A 13968-nucleotide genomic window follows, 5' to 3' on the forward strand; every position below is an offset into this window, starting at 1 on the left:
CCCAGGTCTCACTCCCCACGGCCAGGGTAAATTAGGCATCCCCGCCACTCTCACGGCACCGCGCACGAGGCCGGGCACGAAGAGCTCGTTAAATTGAGGAGCCTGGGGTGAGCGTCAACGTGCCAAAGGTGGTCCGTGTTTGGTCTACTGGGCGAGGCTGTGGGCCCACTAGGACCCACCCGAATTCGCGAGTGTGGTCCACTAAGGAGTGCGCCGTGCTCTCAAAGCTTTTACGGAAGTCACCGGACCCAAACCCACGAGCCGCGGAGAGGGCAGGTGCTCGGTGATGGGGTCCGGGCGGCTCGGCACGTCCGGTGCCAGAAGCTGAGGGAGCGTGCGAGGTGCCCGACGTAGAAGGTCACCCTGCCTCGCCCACCCTGCACTGCACACCGCGCGCAAGACGCGGGCGGCCGGCACCCCCGGCCTCCCACACCCACCCCCGGGGCACCGGGGGCCGACCAGGCTGCGAGCAAACCCGGCCGTCGCCAGTTACCGCCCGCAGCCCGCGCCGTCTCGAAGCTGCTCTGGTCGCCGCTCGAGCCTTCGTCCCGGTTGAAGGCGCCCGCGCGCGGCCGGGACGGCTCAGACCCGGGCGGGGCAGGTGGGCGGGCGGCCAGGAGCGGGCAGGGCTCCCCGCCGGCCTCCCGCCACCAGGCGGCGGCGTCCGGACCCGGGTTCGCCAACCAGAAGCGCCAAGGCCACGAAAGCAGCAGGGCGCCTGCGCGCGAGTAGCCGGAAGTGACGCCACCAGGAAGGGACGCCACCGGAAGGGACGCCACCGGAAGGGGCGTTTGGGGCCGAGCCATGGCTAGGGAGGCGGCGGAGCTGCCCCCGAAGGAGACCCTGTCGCTCTGGATAAGGTAATGGGGTCGGGTGACAGCCAATTTGCGGGGCTGGAGCGACTCTGGGGCCGCGGAGGGCTGGGGGGAGGCCCGGCACGCAGGCGAAAGGGCCTTCGGGAGTTGTAGTCGGCGGGGTTGGCGGCGCTCGCTTCCGGCGCCGCGTCTCGGTGCAGGAGGCCGGAAGGTGAGACCGTGGAGGGGGCGTCCCCGAGGCCGGGCTCCCCGGGAAGCGGGGGGGTGGTGAGACCGGGAGTGCCCCGGGGAAGAGCCTCAAGCCCCGCGGGGCCAGGAGGCCCGCTGGACGTGTGTCTGCCCTCAGGGAGCAAGCCCAGCTGAAGGCCCTCGTGGTGGACCGGGACACGGAGGCGTGGCAGCGGGACCCCGGCTTCTCGGGGCTGCAGAGGGTCGGGGGCGTGGACGTGTCCTTTGTGAAGGGAGACAGTGTCAGCGCCTGTGCCTCGCTGGTGGTGCTCAGCTACCCTGAGCTCGAGGTAACCCCGCGGGGGCCGTCCCGCTCGGGCTTCGGGCTGCGTTAGTGAGAGGCGGGACAGGGAACAGGGCCAGCGTAGAACCACGCTTCTCCTTTTGTAGGATTTCGTTAGTCGGTGGGGAAGCCTCTGAAGGAAAGAGAAGGGAGGTAAAAAGAAGGAGATTCTGTGTGCTTGCTGACAAGTGTAAAGGCCCTTGGGGAATCGACCCAGCTTAATATGACGCTGTAGGTTAGATTCTCACCAACCCCCTTTCCCCACTCGGGAGTTCTTTAGATTCCTCACACATGCCATGCTCTGTCTGCCTGCCTGACCTTACATTGGTGTTTCCTGTCCTGGAATATTCTCCTGGCTACCCCCCTAGTTGTGTCTCAGGTGCTCCGGTAAGCACCCCTCTCACCCTGCAAGATCAGGAGTTACTCTCAGTACCCTGTCTTTTCTCTTCATTGCCCTGGGATGGGACTGGCGGATCTGCCTGTCCTACCAGAATGTAAACTCCACGACGATAGAAATCAGGTTGTCATGCCCACCAGTTGTAGCCTTAGGCACCTAGCTCAATGCCTGTCATAGAGAAGACACCCAGATACATGAAGGAATGAGCAGTATGCCCGTGATTGATTTGGAGTCAACAGTTCAGGAAGACTGGACAGGGAACGCTTTGCTCTTAGCACACAGCCTCGCCCTCCCTGCTCATCTGCCTGCTCCCCACGACCGCATGTTCCTGCCTCCGTGTCTTTGTGCTTTACTCGAAAGACCCCTGGAGTCAAACTTCAGCAAAAACGTACTGGGCACCTGCCGTTGCTAGGAGCTGGGTATAGCGGGGTGATGGAACCAGAGTCCCTGCCCTCCCAGGTCTCCTGGTCACTTGGTAGGATGGCCTTGGGAATAAGGCATAGACGCGGGAGCCAGACTGCCTAAGTCTTTACCTCCACTCTGCCGCTCCCACTTCAACCCCCTGGGCCTCCATTTCCTCCTTTCTAAATCAAGGATGAAAATACTATTGATAGTTAGCTGTGGTGAGGGATAAATGAGATCGTGCACGGAAAGCAACTGGTTGGCACGTGGTAAGCCCTCAAAAAATAAACATAGCACTGCTAATTCTTAGGACAGCTTCTCACTTTTCAAGGCCCGGTTCACATAGTCCCGTCGGTCTGTCCTTTTCCCTAGCTGCAGAGTTAATCACCTCTCATCCCTGTCCTTGGTCTCGTTGTTACGCAGCGCTTCTGCGTTGTACTCAAAAGTTACCGCACCAAGCGTAGGTTCTCGAGGGTAGGGTGATGCTGTGTTGTCGTGGAGCCCCAGCACGGAGCAGAGTGCCTGCTGCTTGGATGGAGTCGGCACCCGTCATCCTGTGCTCTGGAAGCTTGCACTGGGAAAGGGTTCTGGCAGAGCCTGGCGCAGCGGCTCCCAAACGCCTAATCGCACAGATCTGCCCCGTCAGTCTCCGGAAGCGTGTTTAGAAATACAAATTCCATAGGCAAATCCAGAGACAGAGAGTAAATTCCTGGGTGCCGAGGGCTAAGGAGTGGGATAGATGCGGTGTGAATGTTAATGGAGGTGAGGTTTACTTGGGGGCGGTCATGAAAGTATTCTAGAATTACACGGTTGTTCAAGTCTATAAATAACGAGAACGTTGAATTATACACTTCAAACAAGTGAACTTTATGGTAGTAAATTTATCTCAACAAAGTTTTTAAAAAATGTATTGACCCCAGAGCCCCGACTCATTTCCTGAAGAAAAAAAAGGTCTCCCAGTGGACGGCCTGGAAACCCGCTTCTTTAAACAGCATCCCTGTGATTACAGAGCACAGCCGGGGTGGGGAGCACTGAACCACCCTCCAGGCAGCCAGGAGTCCTTTCCTTGGTTGCCCTGGCAGATGGTGGTCTCACAACGCAGCCCGTTCGTAGTTGGACACCCGGTTAGTGTGTTCTTTTCCACGGGAAGCTGAATTGTCTGTGGCGTCGGTCCATTGACTGTGCCTCAGGCGGCAGAGCGCAGGACAGACCTTCCCGCCATCCTCCTCAAATGTAGTTCCTCCCCAGTCCGGCGGACCTATGTGCAGCCTGAGACGGAGTTTGTAGGGGCACCACTTCATCGACCCAGGTCGAAACCTGCAGACCTTCACAGAGATTCTGACCGTCCACGTGGTGCTCACACAATTGAGTTTTTTCCTTTTTCCAGATCTTTAAGCTGAAAATGTGTGAACGTTGAAAGAATAATACATTGGACACCTGAATAGTCTCTACTTAGATCCGCCTGTTGCCGACTGATTTCTGTGTGTGTGTGTGTGTGTGTGTGTGTGTGTGTGTGTGTGTGTATGTGTGCGTGTGCGTGCTGAGGGATTCGAAAGTGTCTCCCGGAGGTGACAGCTCACCTCCGAGCACCTCAGCAGCCCTGTCCCGAGAATGGCCTTCTACGCATGACAGCAGTGTCGTTACCGGACCTCGGAGCGGTCATTATAATCCTATAGCATCACCTGAGTCCCTTTCCACAGCTCATTTCCCCAGTTTCCTCTGAAGTATCGTTTTGTTTTCTGAGCTTATAAAGGTTTAACATTTTTTTAAAGATTTTTTTCATGTCTTTTATTTATTTTGAGAAAGAGTGGGAGGGAGGGAGGGAGAAAGAGAGAACCCCAAGCAGGCTCCGCAGTGTCAACAGAGCCCGACGTGGGGGCTCAGTCCCATGAACCGTGAGATGGTGACCTGAGCCGAGATCGAGAGGTGGACGATCAACCTACTGAGGCCCCTGGTCGCCCCTTAAGGTGTATTTTAAATCCACTCTTGCTGTTACACGGTGTGGGGAGTGACGGGTTGTCCAGGATGTTGCCTGTGTTTCCTTTACTCTTTTTTTTTTTCTTTTTTTTTTCACAAGTTACTTCTTGATCTGGCTGTTCCGGGTCCGTTTCTCCAAGTTCATACTTGGGTTTCTGAACGTGCGGGGTCAGATTTCCTTTTATTTTTGGAACATTTTTCGCGTTGTGGTTTTAAGTGCTCTATTTACTAGTTCGGCTCTCTTCCCTTGTTTTTCTTCTGCAGTCACGAACTCTGGTCTTTCTGTCTTTCTTGTGTTTTTGTGTGTTTCCATTCCAAGTTTTTATTTTTTGCCTTGTGTTCTCCGCGTGCCGTTTAAGAACAGTTCATTTTCCTCGGCCGCACAGCTGGCCAGGGGCGGCATTTGTTTCATCACTGATGGGCTTGGATTATTTCTGTCTGGGTTTGTACGGCCTTTCGCTGCTCATCCAGAGTCGGGTTTAACCGGGTCTGGAGGGCTGGGGTCTGGGTGGCTGGCCGGGCTTCTTAGCTCGTGAGGGACAGTGAGGGGTGGTCGCTCCAGTGAATGGTGTCCTTTCCTGAGGTGAAGACAGGCAGCACGCCTTCTGATTCTTGGCTCTCTTGTTTCTGAAGAGCCTCACACTTCTGACCTCGTTTTCTTCACCACAACCCTGCAGGGCTCTCCTGCTTCTCCCCTCCCCGAGAAGGCCGCTGCTGGCCCTGTGGCCTTCCAGGCCTCTTCCTCCAGGTCCCGGCTGGCCGGGCTGCCTACGGGTCTCGTCCCGTAGGTGCCCCCGGCCTTGCCCAGTGCGCGCCTAGAGCGGGCTCTGCCGTCCCGGGCTGTTTACTTCCGCACAGAGGTGCACACCAACGGTCCCAGTAGGCTCATCCCTCGGTTACGCTGTGAGATGGGGTCGGGGAGTGTTTGCCCTCTGCTTGTAGATCTCTGGTTTCTGGAACTTGTGCGGACAGATTCAGAGATAAGCGGCCATCATCCTGTGAGAACTCAGGCCACGCTTGAACTTCGCGCGTGTTCCTGTGAAGTCACCCTGTCGTGTGGGGCTCAGCACTCCGGTCTGCTGGGTTCCCTGTGAGTCCGGTGCCGCGGTCGTCGTCACGGGAGACCCTGCCCGCTTTGGGTCACTGGCAGTTGGAGAAGGTTCCCGGGAGTCATTGACAGAGATGCTGGGGCACGTGCCCCCTCCCTCGTGGGGGGCACAGGTGGGGAGAGCCCAGCTTTGGGGGAGGGCTGAAGTTGTGGTTTCGAAAGGGCCCTGGGGCTCTTTGCACTGTCCTGTCCCCGGGAACCCCTCTTCTCTTCCAGATTGCCCAGCTCTGAGGCCCTGCCTGTCCTTTTCTGAGTCTCTGAACTCTTTCCACGAGGCTGGGGTTGCCTGTCTTGTGGCTGCTTTCTCTGTGAAGACCCGGCCTCTCCTCCCCCAAGTCCCCTGCTAGTGGGGAACAGTGACATCCTCACTCTGGTGCCGCTTCACACACGTGCTTCTTGTGCTCTGTCTTCTCTGAGCCTCCCCGAAGCCCAGCGGGGGCGGCGTGGGGCGGCGGAGGGGCTCGAGGGGGCCCCGGTGCTCGCCTGGCCACCTCACACCTGCCCCCCCAGAGAGGAAGGCCGAGAGGAGTCGGGGGGGGGGGGGCGGGAGAAGGGGAGGGAGCCGCCGGCAGCGAGACAAGGGCTGCAGGGTGACAGGCTGAAGGCCGGCAGGAGCCGGGGGCCGTGCCTGCCGGTGACCGGGTGCCTGGCGACAGGTGGTGTATGAGGACTGCCGCATGGTTAGCCTGACGGCTCCCTACGTGTCGGGCTTCCTGGCCTTCCGAGAGGTGCCCTTTCTGGTGGCTGCAGTGCGGCGGCTGCAGGAGAAGGAGCCCGGCCTCGTGCCCCAGGCAGGTACCTCGACTCCAAGGAGAGAGACCCTCTCTTTCCACCCAGGAGGGAAGGCCACGTCACCCACTGCAGGCCGAGGTCTCTGACCTCCCTGGAGAGGGTGCGCTTTTGCCGGATCTCCCAAAAAGCCTCCCACCCCCAGAAGTGGTGAGCCCACCCCACCTGCTCCAGGCTGCCCCGGCCTGACGGGGGAGGGGCAGTTCGGCTGGCTGACTGTCACGTGTGGTTCTTCCAGGTACTCCTTGTGGATGGAAATGGGCTTCTCCACCACCGAGGTAACCCTGCCCCCGAAAGACAGGGCCCAGAAGGGGACGGTTCTGACGGTCCCCTCACAGAGGGCTCGCCCCCTGCCCAGGACCCTCTGCTGCCGGCCTGGCCCTGGCCGCTCCCCCCTGGGCTGGCTGTCCTGGTTAGGACCCCACCCAGTAAAGAACCTGCTTCTTGTCACCCCCGCCTCTTCCCTGCCTGCCCCCTGAGGCCTCCCCTAGCGCTCCATGCTGGCCCGTCTCAGGTGCCCTCGGCCACTCTGGTCCTGACTGCTGCTCAGCTGGCCTGTCCCGCCGCTACCCACCCGGAGCTCTGACAGGCCCACTGAAGCCGGACAGGAGTACCCACTCCCCACTGGCACTGGGGAACTTGCCCCCGCCCGGGTGCCGGGGTGCTGACCCCGGAGAGAATGACTGAGGGAGAAGTCACGAGCCTGGGGGCGGGGCCGCACAGGGATCTGGGAAGGGCTGGCATCGGACGTTTTGGCCACTGCCTCGAGAACCCTGGGTGCCAGCGTGTGACTACACACTGCCTGGCCGGAGCCCCAAGAGTGTGTTGGGAGGGTGACGCAGAGGCCTGGTGGCAGCTGCAAAAGAGAAAGGATGGAAAGTGCCAGAAAGCGGAAGGAGAAACGGGATGAAGTATCGTGAGCTAATCAGGCTCCTAATGTCGCCGAAGGGAAGGGGGCGTCCTCCGCCTGGTGACCGTGAAGCGGGGCGAGGGCCACATTCCAGGTCAGGTTGGCCGTCCGCGTCCTGGCTCCCCAGGGCTCAGTCTGCTGATAGGCTTCTGTTTACCTGGGGAGCTGCGGCGGGTTCTGGTTTGTCCCCAGTCTCCACGCTGTCTCTGGTCGCCTTGGCTCGCTGCCCCATGAGCCCAGCCTCACCCTCTGCCCCTGTAGGCTTTGGGGTGGCCTGTCACCTCGGCGTCCTCACGGACCTGCCCTGCATTGGGGTGGCCAAGAAACTCCTGCAGGTCGATGGCCTGGAGAACAACACCCAGCACAAGGAGAAGGTGAGGGATGGGGCGATGCCCTGCCCCAGGGGAGGGCAAGGAGAGGGCCGGTGGGGGCGCACAGGCTGGGCACGTGCCTGTGCCAGCCCCAGAGCCCGCCCCGTACGAGCCTCTGTTCCCGCCCTTGCCTGCTGGCACCGTCCTCCCCGTCCTGGCTCCCTAACCCGGAGTAAGAAGGACCCACTTTTCTCTCTGCGTGGCCTGTGTGTCCCTCACGGCTCGGGGGTCACGGCAGCAGACTCCCAGGCCGGAGGAGTGCCCTCCGAGCTCTCCCAGCCTCCTGGGCACAGGCTTGCCTCTCCCATCCCCGCTACGCTTGCGCTGCTGTGGTGCCCCGTGTAGGGGAGGGGCCTCAGGTTACTGCGCACAGGACATTTGGGAGCCCATGTGGCCCTCTGTACTCGTCCCCACCTTCTCCCAGCATCTCCCTCCTTCGGCCCCCTCAAGGCTGGCTTTGGGAATGTGACAGCCACTCCGGAGGGAGCCGGAGACGTGCCCAGCCCCACCGCTAGACGGCTGATGCTGAGAACAGTGATCACGTCTGTCCCACTCCTGTAGGCATTCCCGTGTCTGTGCGGAATAGTTTTGTTGAGTTGACGGGGACCCCAGAGCAAACTGACATGACTCCTGAGACACTCGGTGGACCAGTCCCCACCCCTAACAAAAGCCTTGCTGGGGTGAATCCAACATGCCTAAGTCCCTCGCGGGAGAAAGAGCGGCAGGCGGTGGTTCCGGCCCAGGTGGCGTCCGTGTACCCACCGGCCAGGCCGGGCGGGTGGGCGCCAGCCTTTGTCCCGGCCTGGCAGCTCCCCCCGTCAGCACCGCGGCCTGGGCGGGCTGCCCCTTCCTGGGCCCTGGGCACCTCGTGCACGGAACAAGGAGGGAACTGAGGTCCGACAGCCTCGTCGGGGTTGGACGCTGCCGGGGAAGGCCTCCCGGACGCCGAGCCCGCTGATGGCATGGGGGTGGGCACGGCCTGGGCTGCAGCCCACGCGCAGACTCGCCCGCCCTCTCCTTGCCTGGCGGCTGCGCGGCGTCAGACATGGACAGGCCTGCCCTCCGCCCTTCCCCGAGAAAAGACTTCTTCTGTGTGTGTGTGTTTTCCTGTTTTCCAGATAGGACTCCTGCGGGCTGGAGGAGACTCGTTTCCTCTGACGGGGGGCTCTGGGACCGTGCTGGGCATGGTGAGCGGCCAGGGGCCTGCGTGCCACCGAGATGGCACCCACAGAGGGGCAGGCGCCTGTCCGTGTGCACCAGACCCCGTCCACCTCCCCCTGCCACCCTGACTGGTCCCGGGGTGGGGCGGGGGCCTGCGCCTTTCACCCCTGCCCGGCACCCTCGGCTGTGCCGAGGGGAGCTCCGGGCTGCACGTGCCCCACCCGGCCCCCGGATGCGTGGTCGGCCCGAAGCCCCCAGGGCTTGTCTCTACCGTGCCCTGACTTCGCCTGCCTTGTCCCAGGCCCTGAGGAGCCACGACCACAGCACCAAGCCGCTCTACGTCTCTGTGGGCCACAAGATCAGCCTGGAGGCGGCCGTGCGCCTGACCCGAGGCTGCTGCAGGTTTCGGATCCCGGAGCCCGTGCGCCAGGTGGGTGGGCCGGCATGCGCCTCCTGGACTTCCCTCGACGCAGGCGCCTGTGGAAGGGCCTGATGGCGCCACGCTGGGCCCTGGAGGGAGGGGAGGGGACCAGAGTTCATCCTGGGGCCCTGCTCCGCCCAGGCCCCGGGTCTGCCGTGCTCCACTTCTCCTCGGCCTCCTACGCACCCTACCAGGGTCACTGGGAGAATCTGCTCAGGCGGCACAGTGTCCTGCCAACTCCCAGCCATCCCCTTGGGGGCCCGCCCCGCCCCGCCGGCCTGTGGGGGGGAACAGCCGTCCTCTGCTGGGGAGGCTCCGGCTGTACCAGAGTCCTCGGTCAGAAGATTGCAGGATGTGGCTGTGCCGGGCACCTAGCACCTAAAGTGGGGTGGGGGGAGGGTGGGCAGAACTTGGGGGAACAAGGTGGCTCGGCTGGGAAAAAGCTCAGCCTGTAGGAGACGAGAGCTGAGCTCAAGATGGCCTGTGGGCCCGCGTTGGTGAGCTCAGTCGTGACAGGGAGTCTCATCATAGGTAGGTGTGTGTCCCAGAGAGGCCCATGGAATGAGGACTCGTGAGAAGCTCTCCTCAGGAAGAGACCAGCCAGAGGAGGGGGAAAGGTGGTCCAGGCCCAAGGACCCCCATCTGCAAAGGCCCTGGGGTGGGAAGGAATTTCATGCCAGGAAAGCGAGAGGAAGGTGTCGCTGGACCTGGGACCTGGGAGGCGCGGGCCCGTGATCGAGGCTGCCCGGATGCTGGAGACTCGCCCACAGGGACCCGGCTGTGAGTCCCGGCCTGCGGCTCTGTGGGCGGCTCCGAGGAGCTGGGGGAGCCCGTCTAGAGAACAGGTGCTGGCCTGTGCAGGTTCCCGGTTTAGTGCGGCCACAGGACGGGAGGGCAGGGTGCCTGGAGGTCTCCCTGGAGCCTGCTGCTTCCGCCATCTCCCCATGGCCTGTGCCGGCTCAGCTCTAGGCGGCTGGGCAGAGGAGCCCCGGCCAGACTGCCGAGAGCCAGTCCACACGGCCCAGCGCCCTGGTGACACCTGGCTCTGCCCCGGCCCTGGTGCCCTCGCCTCCCGCCGCCTCCTGGGGGCCTGGGACCTTCCCCAGCTGCTGATGTGCAGGGCGGCCTGCAGGGGGCAGCAGTAGCCCACGTGCGGCTGTGGCTCCCAGCCCCTGCTGCCCCGGCACCGAGCTCCCACCAGCCTCAGCCTCCCTGTCCCTGTCCCTGTCCCTGTCCAGGGCTCCGCTGGGTTCCTAGGTCGTGGGTCTTCAAGCTGTGACATTGACGCCCGCCCTCCCCTTCCCTTCCCTGGAGGCCTTAACTCTTCCCTTAACCCTGTCTCTGGGAGAAATCTAGCAACTCTCCCGAGACCCCTAGAGCCAAGAACTCTGTGGTGCTGGCACAGTCCTTCCATGCCTCTCTCTGCCCCCCGTGCGGACAGTGACCCCATCCTTGCAGGTGGAGAATGGCCTGTAAAGTACCTTGGACACTTCCAAGGCAGGCAAGGACTGTGTGTTTGCCCTAGAGAGGAGCCTGCCGGGTTCCTGGGCCTGCCCTCCCAAGGGGGAGAAGCAGCCGCCTGTGCCAGGACCCCGCAGTCCCCATCCCCGCTCTGGCCGTGGGGGGAGGGCCCTGTCCCGCAGCCCCGATCGTCTCTTGACCCATATTCATCCTGGGCCACTGGCCTGTCAAGCACTTTGTTCTCTTTGTTACTTCTGGAAGCCCCCAGGAGAGGCTGAGAGAGGGGATTTCGGGCCTGCTTTTTCTCTCCATGGAGTCTGTGAGTCCCCACCCCAGGCCATCAAGGCAGCCCTCTGGTGCCAGGCGTGGGCTGTCTGGTCAGGTCGGTCCTGGCTGCTGCAGGGAAAGACAGGAGGGTGGGGGGCTTCCCACCAGAGTATCCCAGTGCCCTCCCCCCTCCTGCCTGCTTGTTCACTCTGGAACAGCATTTGGAGGGATTAACTGCTGTGACCTGTAGTCTTGTGGCCTGAAGGGGGCTAAGCCCATCTGAGCCAGGATCAGGGGCCTTCCCGAGGCCAGTGCGATCACCCTGCGGAGGGGCCGGTGTGTGGGAGAGGGTTGCATTCCGGCCTGAGCTTCTGTCCCTCCAGTCTGCCTTGGTCCCGTCCGTCACAGTGACTTTGCAGGACTTTCTGTAGACACTTCCCAGGGAGGGGGTCGTAACAGACACGAGCTGGGGAGACAGACTGGCTGGGCTGAGGAGACTCCTCGGAGGAGGGGGTTCAAGCAGAAGCGAAACCTACGGAAAGCACAAGCCACAAACCGAGCACGAGCCGAGCTGCCCCCGGAAACGTGGGGGACGAGCCAGAGCCTCCACCCCGGCCGTGCACTCGGGCCCTGCGGGGACTTGGCCATCACAGGGCCTTGACTGGGGGGCCTGGCAGTGTGTCGCCCACGGGGCTGCAGCCTTTGTCCCTGTGGCGGCCTGGAGTGCCCTCTGTGGGCTCTCGGGGAAGCGAGAGCGCCTCCACCAGGCCGTGAGGTGGAGGCTTGTCCCGAGGCCACCACCTCTCACTGAGCTGCCCTCTCCTCAGGCTGACATCCGTTCTCGAGACTACATCCACAGGACCCTGGGAGCCCCCACGCCCCCCGCACCAGGGCAGGACAGGTGAGTGCTGGGGGCACCCGCAGGGGACCGTGTGGGGCCGTCCTGGCGGGATGGCTTCCCCGCGGTGCCGGGCGAAGGACAGAGTTCCTGCTGGGGTGGGACACTGAGGCGGCAGGATGTGGGGCCTGGGCACCCCATCAGATGGACCGGTCCTCGTCCTGGCTCTGCACCACCAGCTCTGGTGATCACACTCCCGGGCCTCGGTTTCCCTATCTGCACGCCAGGCACGGTGATTCCTATGCCGGCAGCTTCTTGTGGGGGAGCCTGGCACGGATGTCACAGCCAGCAGGGGTAGGTTATCTGGCCCTGACAGCAGCACGAGGCGGACACTGTGACCCTGCTTTACACGTGAGGAGACTGAGGCGTGGCCTTGATGAGCAGCAGAGAGGCTCCAGTCGGCGTTTCCTCGAGCTCCTTTTTCCCAAAGCCCAGGGCTGTCCGAGGCCCAGCTGGGCTGTTTTGAGAATGGAGGGACCCCCGAGCTCCCCCAGGGACGGGGGCTGGCCAGCTGGAGCGCACACGGCACGGTCTGCTCCTTCTCGAGTCAGCAGCAGCTGCGGGGACCACGTGGGGAGCACGGGGAACTCTGGGCTGGCTCTGCCTTTGATGCTGCCCTTTCTTGATGTCATCACCAGGAGCCAGAAGGTACAGAGGCCAAAGGGCGGCTCGGAAGAGCTCGAAGATGAGGGCAGGCCCCCCGAGGCCCACGGCCAAGGTCCCGAGACAGCAGAAAGCCCCAGACCCACGCGCCCAGCGGCGGCGAGCGTGGAGCCGAGCTGCGCGCAGTGAAACCCTCCAGCCGCCCGGCTTCCCGCTCCTGCCTGGACGGTCACGGGGCCGTGGTGCCCACGGCAGCTGGTGGAGCGCCCAGGCCGCAGGACACACTGGCCGCACCGCCCACAGGGACGGCCACGGGCCCGGCCACCGCCTGCCCCGTGGTCTGGGTCTTGAGGCTGCAGGAGCTCGGCCGAAGACAGATGTCACGTGGCAGAGCGCCAGACCCGGAAAGAGCGTGACGTGGCTTTCCCAGGGGCACAGGAAGGACGTTCAGGGTTCGTGGGGTTCAGGGTGTCTTTGTTTTTTCTCTAGAAGCACCCCAGGGGGCTTAAGACTGCCCGACTGCACGTGCATTCGTGGCCTCTCGTCCGGCTGCTCCTTCAATGGCACACGCCGTTGCTTTTTTGCCTTCGCGATTTTATTTTCCGGCGTTGGTTTTCACACCAGCGCTTCCCTCGTCTCTCAGGCGGCCGCTGAGTCGCCTCTGCCCTGACCCGCGAGGGTGCGAGCTAGGGCGGCGGGGCCCTCTGCTCGCGGCTGCCCCGCCCATCTGCCAGCCGGCCTGCTGCAGGCACGCGAGGGGACCAGGGGGCACGCGGGGTGGTCAGGTACCCGATGGGACGGGTGCTGGTGGCCGAGGGGTGGGGCGTCGGGCCCCGCTGCCCTGGCTGGGGCCGTGAGGGCAGGCGGCCCCGTCTGGGAAGCCGGTTGAGCACGTCGCACCCCGACTGCAGGGCTGTTAGCCTGCCCTCACTGCTACCCGCCTGGGGCCCTCCCCTGCGCTCCTCCTGACCCCAGGCCCGACCTCCGGGGTCCTTGAGAGTGCCTCTGGCCCCCTGCTGGCCCCTCATCTCCATGTGGGCGGCGTGGCCGCACCCACAGCCCCCTGTGCCCCACGGGCCAGCTCGCCCCAGGCTCCCTGCACACTCTGGCATTTGCTGAGAAGTACGACTCGAAGAGGTTTTTCTTGCCATTCATACGTTTTCTTAAGCTTGTTTATTTATTTTGAGAGAGAGAGCGAGTGTACATGAGGAGGAGAGGAGAGAGAGAGTGAATCCCAGACAGGCTCTGCACTGTCAGCACAGAGCTGACGAGGGGCTCAAACCCGTGAACCCTGAGATCATGACCTGAGCCGAAACCCTGAGTCAGACGCTCAACTGGACTGAGCTCCCCGGGTGCCCATTCCTAGTGTTGCTCAAGGAGCCTCTCGTCATAGTTTAGACGACCCAGACACGTACGGAGGCCCTGGGTGTCCGCACTCCCTGTCCCCTCCCCGGTGTCGCCTTCGTTTATGAGGAGTGAGTTCTTGTCCAAGGCCCAGACCCCTGGTGGAAACGGGGACAGTGAGCCGGCGGGCTGCAGTTGGGGCCGCACCCTGCTCTGCCTGTGCCCCTTGGGAGGCCCGGTGGCTGCAGTAGGCTGAGCCGGGCTCCCCACTTGAGGGAAGCAGGGCCGCCCCAGGGCGGGTGGGGCTGTGGGTTCCCCCCCCCCCCCACCGGGTGCTTCTGGGCTCTCCACCGTGGCCCGGCGGGGTGAGCAGGTCCCAGCAGGTTCCACAGGTGCCTTCAAGGGGACTCCCGCACATGGGAAGGGCCAGGCCAGTCTCTGTCCTCCTGTCTTGCTCCCCCCTCCTTTCTCAAGCCAGCTTCCGCTTCTGCCGGCGCTGGGACCAGGACCCTGGCTCCCGGGTGCTGTGCCCC

General features: G+C 63.0%; 1 protein-coding gene across 4 annotated transcripts; it reads left to right on the forward strand.

Moving 5' to 3' along the window:
- The first annotated feature begins 579 nt into the window (after positions 1-579).
- On the forward strand, positions 580-13245 carry ENDOV (endonuclease V). Of its 4 annotated transcripts, none has more exons than XM_042966683.1 (9): positions 580-860; positions 1132-1333; positions 5867-6001; positions 6238-6277; positions 7171-7283; positions 8399-8467; positions 8743-8871; positions 11418-11491; positions 12127-13245. In XM_042966683.1, exons 1-9 carry the CDS (start codon positions 805-807, stop codon positions 12278-12280), a joined length of 972 nt encoding a protein of 323 aa, XP_042822617.1. In that variant the 5' UTR covers positions 580-804; the 3' UTR covers positions 12281-13245. The 4 variants fall into 4 exon arrangements, with proteins under 4 accessions (XP_042822617.1, XP_042822619.1, XP_042822618.1 ...); XM_042966684.1 differs by having other exon boundaries at positions 588-860; positions 1162-1333; XM_042966685.1 differs by lacking the exon at positions 5867-6001 and having other exon boundaries at positions 583-860.
- The last annotated feature ends 723 nt before the right edge of the window (positions 13246-13968 follow it).

This window comes from Panthera tigris, chromosome E1, assembly GCF_018350195.1.
Source record: "Panthera tigris isolate Pti1 chromosome E1, P.tigris_Pti1_mat1.1, whole genome shotgun sequence".
NCBI lineage: Eukaryota > Metazoa > Chordata > Mammalia > Carnivora > Felidae > Panthera > Panthera tigris.

Bases quoted from the DNA above. Each gene is read 5' to 3' on its own strand.
- ENDOV (XM_042966683.1), top strand. From the start codon at position 805: ATGGCTAGGGAGGCGGCGGAGCTGCCCCCGAAGGAGACCCTGTCGCTC. The intron at 8,468-8,742 runs GTGAGCGGCCAG...GCCTTGTCCCAG, and splicing joins CTGGGACCGTGCTGGGCATG to GCCCTGAGGAGCCACGACCA. The intron at 8,872-11,417 runs GTGGGTGGGCCG...CCCTCTCCTCAG, and splicing joins TCCCGGAGCCCGTGCGCCAG to GCTGACATCCGTTCTCGAGA.